This window comes from Ambystoma mexicanum, chromosome 7p (assembly GCF_040938575.1).
Source record: "Ambystoma mexicanum isolate Mex_15411 chromosome 7p, UKY_AmexF1_1, whole genome shotgun sequence".
Classification (NCBI taxonomy): domain Eukaryota; kingdom Metazoa; phylum Chordata; class Amphibia; order Caudata; family Ambystomatidae; genus Ambystoma; species Ambystoma mexicanum.
Window position 1 is genome coordinate 610374015 of NC_090939.1, and position 12484 is coordinate 610386498.

Consider the following 12484-nt stretch of genomic DNA (forward strand, 5'->3'; position numbering starts at 1 on the left):
ATCTGCATCCATCAAGACTGAATTGAAGCACTTTTGAAGAATAATTAACATCCCTTATTTGCATATTGTGTTCGTTCTGAAAGAAATGACTCCTAGATTACATGGGAAAAGGTTGAATGAGTTAAATGCCCAGTCAACATAATTGTCTATGGAAAGGTTTCTATTCCAAAAACCTAAGATAAATGACTTTAGGAAATGACTTTGGAACATATTTTGATTGGCAAAACCATATCTTGTTCGGTATCCTCCAGGACCCTCTTCTCTTATCCATTGGTCCCAAATAAGCTGTTTACTATTCCATCTTCTCTATATTCTCTTAAGCATCTACCCCTAACTGTGCCAGTGCCAAGTGACTGGTATTTGGTTATTTATCGACCACATAAACTCCATTGGTCAATACCTTTCTTTTTGGTTTTCATGTAGAACCTTGCTGTATGTACAAATGTGTTTGGAAGTGGCCACAAGGCATCATTTAAGCACTAAGACTCCTAAATCAGTAACTACAAATGGTCTGTAATACTGCTAACTGAATTGCTTCTAGGTGCTTTATGCTTAGAAAATAGTGGCAGGGTGAGCACAAGTGATGCATCTTAGTTTCATTCTGATAGCGTGTAGGTTTTTTCTTATACACTGTTTAAAGGATATACTGTGGTTAAAGTCCCAAGGGATTCCCCCATTCGGTGCCTAATGGAGTTATGTTTCTGACCTGGACCAAATGCAGGGATTTTTGTATGACAATAACTTAATCTGAATTATTTTTTTCAGGACTTTTTAGATACAGAGGGCCTATCCATGTTATTTCCAAGGGTTGAGATATTCCTTATACACCAGCGACCTGTTGACATGTTGGAAAAACCACAAATGGATGGTAAGTTGGAATTGCAGAAACAGCAAACGCACCATTCATTCACAAGGTCATGTATTATCCCACGGTATAGATATTGTCAATAGTAGGCTTTCCTGTTTTCAGTGAAATCCGATAAACACTGGAAAAACAACCCCTGGAAGAAAAAGTGCCTCCTAGATTTAAACTGAAAAACACTGTTTGCCCTTTCCCAGTGGTGCCTTAGAAGGAGCAGGGCATGAATGAAGTTTGGAGTTGAAGGGATGGCTGGAGAGGGGGTTTAGCAGACAATAGGTAAAGGGCCCTACACCACCCATGTATGCTTGCTTGCTTTCCCCTATTGCTTCCCCTCCTGTCCCCTGACCTTATTCAAAAACACTGTACATTCAGTATTGCATCGCTTTTTGTAAAATAAAAATGTATGTGGTCAGAGCCATTTTGAAGAATTGTAGATAAATTGCAGCCATTTTTATGGTTGCTGATTCACATCTTAAAATTGGCTAAAATTCCTCAAAACAGCCCTTGACCACTGACAAATATTTGTATTTACAAAAAATTGTGGATTTTCAGTGTCTCGGTTTATGGTCAGAGACCCTCTGTGTATGTGTATCTGTCTAGAGAAGAGCTGAAAAGTGTCAGCTGCTTGTCGGCTTTAAAATGAAAGCCGTGTGAGTCTTCCATGTACGAGGATTGCGTGACAATAGCAGGTGACAGGTGCCGTTTTGCGTGCCGGACAGAGACATGAGCCCGTAAGGATTCGAGACTAATTGTTCGCATTTTCGGCTTGCCGATACGAGATCATTTGACCCATATAGTAGCAGTAGGTGTAACTGTAGGACCGCCGGCCTTTTGCTATGTGACAGCTCTTCGATCAACGTACATTTATAAGCGAGTAATACAAGATCTTGGTCTACTTAGAAGACACCCACACAAGGCCATTGAAAGAATATAAAGTTATAATCTTTACGCATTTGGACGGAAAACATTTGAATGCAGTTTTCAACTCTTCTCATTTGAAGATAGTGTGCATTATGATTGGTGCTCGTTGGTCCCCTGAAAATGTTCTTGGTGATTATGTGTTAACGATTTAAGAACGAAACATGTTGAGTTTTGTAGTAACACTGGATTCGGAGCAGTGTATGCAATCATGTATTAATTTCAAGAAGAACCTTTTTTGTGTAAAAATGATTCACTCACTTGTCTCTACTTATGAGAGAGCAAAGTTACCATTACTGATAGTGGTTCTTTATCCACTAACCAACGTAGTACACAGGTTTTGCACTTAATCGGCATGTAATAGCCATTAGATATTTGATCTGTTTGCACAAACGTTTTTTAGTGTTATTTGTGATATTTTGTATAGTATTGTATACCCAAATTGCTATGGTAACATTTTTGATGACATTTTATGTGTTTTTATCTTACTGTGTTATAATGTATTTATAATGTATTTGAATAAAATTGAATGTATGATAATTAAGGCATGTAATGTTTTTTTCCAGTTCTATATATATTATATATCATATTCATGAACTGAGAATGTGTGGTCCGGGAAAAGAGGAGAAAACACAGTGACTTGAGGGTTCTGTAGTCGTTGAGTGTCCTTAGTTTGTAATGGGGAACAAACCCTTGTGTCTGTAAATTGCCCCATGTCTCCTATTTAGTTGTTGGTTTGAGGATTGCGTGAGGCCACTGTGTCATGGTCACCTCTCAACCTCATGTGGCTCTCTAGAGCACCCACACCCAGCAGCCAATCAGAAGCTGTAGGCCCCTTAATTGCTGCTCATCACTTTCTTTCTTCAGGGGAGTTTTTAAATTAGGAGCGATTTATAAATGATGGCTCATTTAAGGGATACATGTGAGTGGACAGCGTAACTTGAAGGCAGACGTAGCACCTTGGTTTTTTTTAGGTTGGCAAGCTTGCTCAAGTATTTGGCTATCAGGATTTTAACCAGGTTGTTATGTTCCCAGTGCAGACGCTTACCCACAAGAAAAGATTTGTCTTGTATTGGGATTTTGTTTTCCAGGGAACATTTCCCTACAGATTGCTGGGTTTAAAAGGTGAGCAGCTTTTATACTTTTCCAGCATTTATATTTGAACGTTTCCTCCCTCAGGTTATTTTTCTGGTGTTCGTTACTTTTTTTTTTTAAGTCCAATGCGCTTTTATCTTGCACACTTCCTTCTAAGGGGAAGGTCAATTGAACTACATTTGTATATTTCACTTTAAGATATGCTCACTTACTGTGCGTATATTCATGGGTGCCAGCTTTTGATTTTCGCTATGGGGACAGAAGTTTCCACACAGAGTGAAGCGAGAGAGTGGTGCTCATCCCCAGTCAAAACAACACTTATTACAGCACATGATGCAGAAGGAATAGAAAAAAGCCATATGATTTACAGGAATGTTTAAACATAAAATCTCAGTAACCATCACTTAACCTGCTGAGTTGCCTTTGAAAATGTCTGCTATAGGATTCCCTTATATTCCCACACCAGGCAAACAGTGTTGGCCTGCTCACACACCCCTGCCCCCCCCCACCCAAACAAGCCTCGGGGGGTACATTAATGAGACTCCCTAATCCTTTTGTAGTGAGCAGCACTTGATAAACAGTTATTATCTGCTTGGAGTTTATTTTGACAGTCAAAATAATCCTTATCGCCACCAAAGTGAGTGCTCCCCGGCAAATCCTTTTATCATGCTATGCCTTATCTGCTAAAATTGTAAGTCTGTACAATGTGGAAAGTTCGTTTTCACAAATCAAAGTGTTCATGGGAAGAAAAGAAAGAGCAAGGATGGGCAAAGAGTCTCTGAAAAAGTATTGCATAATTTACCACAATAATTTTGACTTGCAGAAATGGTTAGATATTACTGGATTAACACATTCATCTTTATTGTCTGGAAAGTGTTCATAACATCTTGCTTTAAGAGACATTGCCCTCTGTGTAAATCACCCTGATCCAATCCTATGTAAAGAAAACAGTGTGTTTTATCAAACTCCAGTGCACATAGACCACTGATTGTTACTCAATCAGGGATACGTGTTATACTTAAGGGAGACTTAGGCTGTGTACCCGCTAAAGCCCCATATCAGAGGTATTTTTAAGCAACCACGACAAATCCCTGTATTTCAGGGAGACTTGGGATGCATGCTCTAATATTTCCCAATTGCACATACTTTAAGTGTGTGTCACAGATGGACATGGGCTGTGAATTCTCTTTTGTTTTGCTTTCTTTCGAGCCACGTCATATAGTCTCAGGCCAACCGATGTCAGCAAATGAAACCAGGAGATGGATTGTGTCCGAATGTAAGGAAAGAAAATCCATTTACTGGGAGAAGGCCAAGTGAGGTGGAGAGGTGGAGAACGATGCTGGAAAATAGTGGCCAGGATTTTGCAATTCCCTCAGAGGAAGAATCAGTTAAGTTGAGGATTTTAAGAAAAACATTTGATGACACATAGCACAACATTTCTTATTTAACAAGTATTAACAAAGCCAATAGTTTTGATTTGTTTATAGAGATGTTGTTCTGCTGCATGGGCATATGAGCTGTGCATGGGCATATGCACAGTGTGGTGACCACTGTTAGCATGTATACCCTCAGAGGTACTTCCATTCAATGCCAAGTGCAGCCTCAAATGCCAGAGTAATGTCTCATATGCCACATATTGTTGCTATATGTAAGGTAGAGCACCTTATGTCCAGGTGCTGCCAACATGCGGTAAGTGCATCCTCAAATGCTACAATAGTGCTGTCATGAACCTGTACACTCATAACATGTAGGATATACACATACATTTGCAGGAGAGGCTGTTATATGGCAGGTTTTTCCTCAAATGCCACAATAATGCAACCATCTGTATATATAAAGCTGAATGTATGTGTGTCTGTATGCTAGTCCAGCTATACAAATCCACACAGTTGAACCCACTGCTACCAAAATTTTGCATGGATTCCGCCTTTGTCTGCGGCAAGATTTTAGTCTATGTTTGGATGCAAAAAATGTACTCCATAGACACCCTCATTTAATGATGCTCACTCAGATTCACTATAGTAGGTAATAGAAGGAGGCAGCATTTGAAAAAGTGTCTGAAGCAAAATTTTCGATGTGTTGGTTATTCCTTTACAATTTATTACTACTGTATGCAGTTCAGAAGTGTTTATTAAAGCATTTTTAAAAGAAATAAAAAAAAGATTTACATTTTATTTTTATCATGCCACTTCATATATGGGAAATGGCGAGGCTTCAGTTTACTTAAGTTCATTCCCGAGAAGAGAGCAAAATCAATCTTACTCTTACGTCCTGTCCCCTTTCCTCCATACTGTATGGGCGTCCCTCACTAGGGACGGGAGATTGAACCTTTTTCACCAGATAAAACCTTCTTCCCCTTTAAATTTAGAGGCGCGCTGGGGTGCGGCCCTGGGAGCATACGCTCGCATGACTCTGACCACCGGTGCCACTCCTCAGTCCCCTTTTCCGCATCAACGGGAACGGGCCAGTTTTACCAGCGCTCCTGGGTTTGGCTTCGGCTTCGACCATGTAATACCACATGCTCTTCCCCAGATAATTCTTCTCTCTTCTTTTCAATTAGGTACTTGTTCCTCCGACGCCATGCTGCTCCCAGGCACATTTAGACTTCAGCTGGGTTTCAGCAGGTGTCCAGCCTGCGAGGGGCTCTTCCCTATTGTCCGATCCTCACGCTCTTTGCCTCTGCTGCCTTGGCCCCGATCACGGCTGGGAAGGTTGTACCGCGTGCAACGCCCTGACTCCACGTGCACTGAACAGGCTAGCATGGTGGAGGGAGCTCTTCCAAAGGTCGCCTCCGGAGGACTTAAAGGACTTTGTCAAACATTGTTTAAGGCCCAAGACAAGGCCTCTATTTACCAGCACCCTTACTGAGGCTAGTCCAGCTAGCGGCCTGACGGCCGAGAGGACTCTGGATCCTTCCAGTGTCAGTGCTGAGGTACCGCAAGCTTCTTTTACCAGGCTAACACACGAGGGGCAACACCCTGTTACCGGCATTATGTCAGAGGGGGCGCCTGTACGCAGCACTACCCGCAATATGCCTTCAGGCTTCGACCTGAGGTGAAGGGTAGGCATCATGCTCCAACACCAAGCGTCTTGGACGAGGCTGGGCCCAGTGAGCCAGGCACCACGACTTTGGCACGTGGCACGCAGCTCGACAAATTGGCCGTCGCGCCAGCCAAAATGGCCACTCATCCAACGCCACTCCTAGGAATGGAGCGGGTTGAGGAAAGAGTCACAAGGTGGGACTGGTGTCAACCAGGTACGTGGCCTACAGTTTATGCATCAGCAGCGCAGGGCAGGTATCTACTTCACCCCAGGCAGAGTGCACCCCGGCAGCCGTCTGCCACTCCCTGAATATCACCTGCCACCTCTTTAGCCTCTGAAGACAGTTTCTTCGAAAGGTTCCTAAGGCTGATGCGAACCCCTCAAATGGGGGCCATCCTCTGGGATGCTATCAGGGAGATGCTCCCTCCGGTCACTCCACCGGCACCCATAGACATTCCTCGTATGGCTCTGGCACCTGAGTCCCCAGTGCAGCACCCGCTGCCGGCTCCTTCGATTCCAGCTCCCCTACCTCCCACAGTACAGGCAGTTCTGCACCAGCCTCCACAGCAGCCACCGGCTCCGGTCTCCACACCACAGCCCACGAAACCCAGCACTCCACCTCCTGCTCCGGACCATCCAGACACTCTGCTGGAGGACCCGGAGGAGGACCCGGACACGCCTTCCTCCGCCAGGGCCTTCCACGAACGCCTTGCAGGTTTTGCAGAATATTTGGGCCTTCCTCAACCTAAGGTCGAGCAGCCCAATGAGTGGGGTCTTGGCAGAAGTCCTCACCCTAAAACCCCCTACGTGAACATGGATCATGATGCAGAAGGATGTCATTGCCCTAGCCAATAACGAGTGGCTCAAACTGCACTTGGCCCAGCCTGTCAATCGGCGCCTCAACACCAAGTATAGGCAGATGGAGGGGTATACACTCTTGCTTTCGGAGCATCCTCAGCGGCACTCCTCGGTGATCGATGCAGCATCACTTTACTTTAAGCCTCAGACATCCTCGGCCACCTCATCCTCGACGCTGCTAGGCAAGGAGGAGAAGATCTTGGAGGCGTATGGGAAAAAGCTGTACTCCAACGCTTCCTTGCACCTGCATCAATCCAATGTGGATGCCATGCTGGCAGCCATTAACCAAAGGCTTTGGTGGGAGATAGCAGACTTCCTCCCGGAACTTCTGGCACTTCAAAGCGGGTCAATCTGCATCGCCACGGACATGAGAAGGACGGCCTGGCTGCGGGCTACTAAGTTTAATCCCAATGTCCATGAACACATATTGGACCTTGAGGGTAGTGACCTCTTTCACTCCACCACAGATGAGGAATTAGATAAAAAGAAGAACAGCTCTCAAACCGCAAAGTCTTTATCTATTTGTACTAAGGCCATGCCCACGGCATACACCCAGTCACATCAATGCTCCGACAAGGGGAGGGCGTTTAGCGGGTTCCGGGGCTTCCAAGAACGGAGGTCCAGACAGCCTGACCGTTCTCCGAGGCAGCACCGCTGGAAACATAATGGGGGTGGGAGGTCAAGGGTTTTTTCCAGCCCCCCTCCTCCGCAACAGCCTCAGAGGGGAAGAAGGCATGACGCGTCCCTTCGAGTCGACATGTCTCCGGTGGGGAGGGGGGGCAGGCTTGCCTTTCACATGCAATTTTGGCACCAGAACTTTTCGGACACCTGGATCCTATCTGTAGTCTCCACAGGGTACCACCTACCGGTCCCCTCCTCTACTTCCTCCTCCCCTCCTCTCCCACAGATTGGGACAGCAACTCTGTTGGCCAGATCATGTCGCTCGTCGAGAGCCAGGCAGTGGAAGAAGTCCCAGCCTCCCAGAGAGGATTGGGCTTCTATTCCAGGATTTTCGCCATACAGATGAAGAACCAGGCTGACCTGAGAGTTGTGTTGGACCTTTCCACCCTCAACCTCTCCCATCCTCTGCAAAACTTCAAGATGGTTACGCCAGCACTCATTGCGGAGACACTGGACATGGGAGACTGGATGTGCTCACTGGATCTGAAGCACACGTATCTACACATCCCGATTTGGCAGCCACATCGTTCTTTACTGCGGTTCAAGATCATGGGCTGCCATTTCCAGTACAAGGTGCTACCCTTTGGCCGACTCAGCCCCGAGGTATTTACCAGGTTAATGAATGCAGTGGCAGCCCTCCTCAGGGCCTAGGGCCACCACATCTACCCATACCTGGACGACTGGCTAATCACAGCCACATCCCCGGAGGCGGTTCACCATAGCTCCTCGGCACTGATGAACACACTCCATGACCTGGGGTTCACTCTCAATCTCAAGAAGTCTCCACTGCAGCCTATGCAGAGCCTGACCTTCCTAGGCCTCATCTGGGTCTCTAGCTCCGAGAGAGTCTTTCCCATGGAGGACAAAATCACAGCCATCAAGAGAACCACTACTCACTTCCTCTTGAGGACAGTGACCTCAGCCTGGTTGTACCAACACTTGTTGGGTGTAATGGTGCGGTTCTACTGGCCGTACCCCACACAAAACTTAGAATGAGGAGATTACAGCTGCACTTTGCAGCCTCATGTAATCAGGAAAAGGGCTCCCAAGCGTAGCCGGTCAGCATTCCACCTTTTCTCCACTCGGACCTCACGTGGTGGTCCGTGGACTGCAACCTGCGGACGGGCAAGCCCTTCGGGCAGCCTACCCCTCAGGTCACCATTACTACAGACTCTTCCATAGAAGGCTGGGGCGCCACTCTGAGCAGTCACAGCGTCCATGGAGTCTGGACTCGGCAGGAGCAGGAGTCCCACATCAATTGGCTGCAGCTGAAGGCCATCTGGCTGGCTCTCAAGGCCTTTCTTCCTCTAATTGGGGGCAAGGCAGTACTTATCCAGATGGACAACTCCACCAGCATGTACTATGTCAACAAGCAGGGGCGTACCAGGTCCCCTCCACTGTGCAACCTAGCTATCAGCATGTGGGAATGGGCACTGGAGAACAACATCTACCTCATGGCTGTCCACCTCCCGGGGGAGTCCAACCTGGAAGCGGACAGGCTCAGCAGACTTGGAACGGACAATTACGAGTAGCAATTGAACAACCTGGTACTGGACGAGATCTTCCTCAGATGAAGACACCACCAAGTGGATCTGTTTGCCTCATGGGACAACAGGAAATGCCAGCAGTTCGCCTGATGGCAGGGTCAAGGCCCCGGCTCCCTGGGCGACGCATTCGAGATACAGTGGAACGGCATATGCCTTCCCGCCCACACCCCTGTTCCACAGGATAATCTGCCAGATAAAGGAGTCTTGTCACCCCAGCATCATTCTGATAGCTCCATGGTGGCTGGCGAGAACCTGGTTCTCCGAGCTTATCAGCCTATCTGACAGGTCAGCCATTCACCTACCCCTCGGCCCAGCCCATCTCCTGGCACAGCAGGGGGGCAGAGTGGTCCACCCGCCCGCACAAGCTAGCCCTCACAGCGTGGTTCCTAGCAGATCACGCTGAAACACCCAAGCCTTTGTCAGGCTAACCTAGAAATCATTCAGGGTGCCGGAAGCAAGGCTACTAGGACCCAATACAAGAGCAAATGGTCTAGGTTCTGCCATTGGGCTGACTCTAAGGAGATACTGCCATTGGGCTGACTCTAAGGACCTCCTTAAGTGTAATTTGGCAGATGTGCTCTCCTTCTCGGCACACCTTGCCCACTCTGGCGTACAGGTGGACACATGCTACACCTATTTGGCAGCTATATGGGCTTACAGGAATTCGAAGAAGAGTGTTTTCTCCTCCTCCAAACCGGTGGTCAACCGACATTTGGCGGTGCCTCCACAGACTCTACCCACCTATAAAGAAACCACACCCTGTGTGGGACCTCAATGTAGTGTGGAGTGCCTTGGTGCACAAACCATTCAAACCAATGGGATCCGCGGACACCAGGCAGGTTACCATTAAGACAGCTCTGCCAGTGGGCCTCACCTCGGCTTGCAGAGTCAGCGAGATACAGGCTCTGGTGGCATCAGTACCCTACACCACCTTTCACAAGGACAAGGTTGTCCTATGAACGCACCCTGCATTCCTGCCCAAGGTAACCTCTTTCCATCTTAACGAGGAGATAGCCTTACCCACTTTCTTCACCGACTCCAAGGATGAGCCTCAGAGGGTCTTGCACTGTCTGGACGTAAGACGCGCTCTGAAATACTATCTGGACAGGACCAAGGACTTCCGCAAGTCGGACACCCTGTTTGTCACCTTGACTGGGTCAAGGCCCGGTTATCAGGCTTCCAAGGCCTCCATAGCAAGGTGGATGGTTTCGGCCATCAAGGAGGCCTAAGGGGCAGCACAAGCCATCGCCAGCGAACATGCATGCCAATGCTGTCAGAGCCAAGGCCACAGCCATTGCATTCCAATGGCATGTCCCATGGCAGGTCATCAGCAGGGCGGCCACCTGGGCCATGCCTTCGGCTTTCTGTAAGCACTACTGTTTCGATGCTGCCTCTAGGTCAGACACAGCTTTCGGACAGGCGGTTCTAAGGAACCTCTTTTCTGGTGAAAAGGGTTCTGTCCCCCGTCCCTAGAGAGGGACGCCCATAAAGTATGGAGGAAAAAGGACTATGGACTAGGTGAGTAACTATTAATTTCTTGGACATTTTCACAAATGTGCTGATGCCATCAAGTGACTGAAACATGCCACACAAAAAACAAACATAACTTGAAAAAGCTCCATCAGACTCAAAGCAAAAACAATATCAAGAGCCTCTGAAACACAACAACAAACAGAGCACGACTTGCCGACTAGAGGACATGAGTAACTTTCTCCAGGGCAAATGAGATGCCAGAGCAAACCGAAGCAAGACTTGCTAACATGAGGACAAGAGCAACAACTTCCTAGGCACATGAGACACCAGAGCACACTGAAGCAAGACTTGCCGAAAATAGAACAAGAGCAACATTCTCCAGGGAACATGAGATACCACTTGATCAGGACACGGGCAACGCTGGGTACCCCAGCTAGTATGCTATTTAAGCCACTATATGTAAAGTATAGCCTCACCAGTGTTGCAATCATATCAAGCGCAGCCTTAAATGCCCCCAAAATGCCATCATATGTTAAGTTATGTTACAGGGCTTTTATACTGTGCTAAATCACCACCGTAGCATTCTCAGAGCGCCTGCGTGTCCAAAGAAATGTGGCATATTGTGCCCGCACCCAGGGTATCCGAACTCTACTCTCTGGAAGGAAGAATGCGGCAAGTTAAGAGGATGGTAAAGAGGGTGAAGATGGGCAATAGATGGGAATGCAGTGAGGGAAGGAGTGTGATTATAATCTTTCTGCTGCATGTGGACCATGTGGTGGTTATAAAGAAGGTATACTTAGGTTTAGTTTGAATTCAATCATTTATATGTTGCGATGCATTAGTCTGCCAAGTTAGGAACCATTTATGAAATTCAACAAGTGACTTTTTACATTTCTGCTTTTAGTGCCAATTGATTTTGTGGCAAAGCATTCCTCAGGGCAAAACTGTGCTTTTAAATGATGTGTTCTATTTCAGAGGTAGACCTAAAATGGAACATAAAACCTATTGATTACAAAAGTGTCTACATCATGCCAAGTGTAAATACCATTTCGTATGGATGCGAAACTAGACAAGATGCCTCTGCTTTCATTTCTTTTCTTCAGAAGTCCACGCTAGCACACCTAAGACTCAGCTCACAGGGCCAGACAGCACCACACTGAAATGAGAACCAGGCAGGTTACTCAAGTAGTTAACTCTCTCACTTAATGAAAATTTCTCTGCATTAAAATGATGTCCAAAACTTATCATTCTATGATCATGGATCATTGTTGCAATTGTCTTGTCACTCTGGTCTATGCAACTGAAAGGATTCACCATTAAAAATACTACGCTGATTTCTTAAGTCTGTTGATCATGCAACATTTTATTGATCTGAGCAACAACAAAATGCTACATTTTTACCTCCATATTTGCGTTAGTTATTCCTGCAGGAATTGTACACATTACACGAGACATTCAATACCTCGCTGCCCTCATCAGCAACCGCTGAAACGGTTTGTAAGATGTTATTGTCAGGCAGCACTGGGTGCTACACAAGCCATGCGGCTTCCATGAATCGAGACGTTTCATTACGCCGTCCATTCACAGGAGACACGTGCAGCGGCCCATATAGGTCCTTTCCTCTGACCTTGCAGCACTCTTCAACGTTGCATGTCACTTTCTTTGTTTTGCCTTGCAGACCGCCTTGACGGTCTTAACAAAGCAGCTGGTGCCGCATTCTTCATTCTGCCTCACAGACAGCTTTGCCGGTTTGAACCGAGCGGCTGGTGCTGCATTCTTCATTCTGCCTTGCAGACCGCCTTGCCGGTCTGAACCAAGCGGCCTTGTGCCGTCGGGTCATCCGCGTTCCGTCAGGCCTGGATGAACTTGCTGCTCTGGATTTTGGAGTTGAAAAGACAACAAAAGAGGTACATAACATTACACTCATACATATATAGTACAGTATTCATTTCCACACGGATTCCAATAGTCTTGTTATTTCTCATATCTAGGGAGCCCGGGTGGCTGA

General features: G+C 46.7%; 1 protein-coding gene across 5 annotated transcripts in view; it reads left to right on the plus strand.

Moving 5' to 3' along the window:
* LOC138526196 (uncharacterized) overlaps positions 1-12484 on the plus strand; it is a 797397-nt gene that overhangs the window by 409105 nt on the left and 375808 nt on the right. For all 5 annotated transcript variants that reach the window (XM_069636626.1, XM_069636629.1, XM_069636630.1 and 2 more), the window contains exon 5: positions 766-868. In XM_069636626.1, the coding sequence (XP_069492727.1) occupies positions 766-868 (103 nt within the window). The remainder of the gene's footprint in view (positions 1-765; positions 869-12484) is intronic.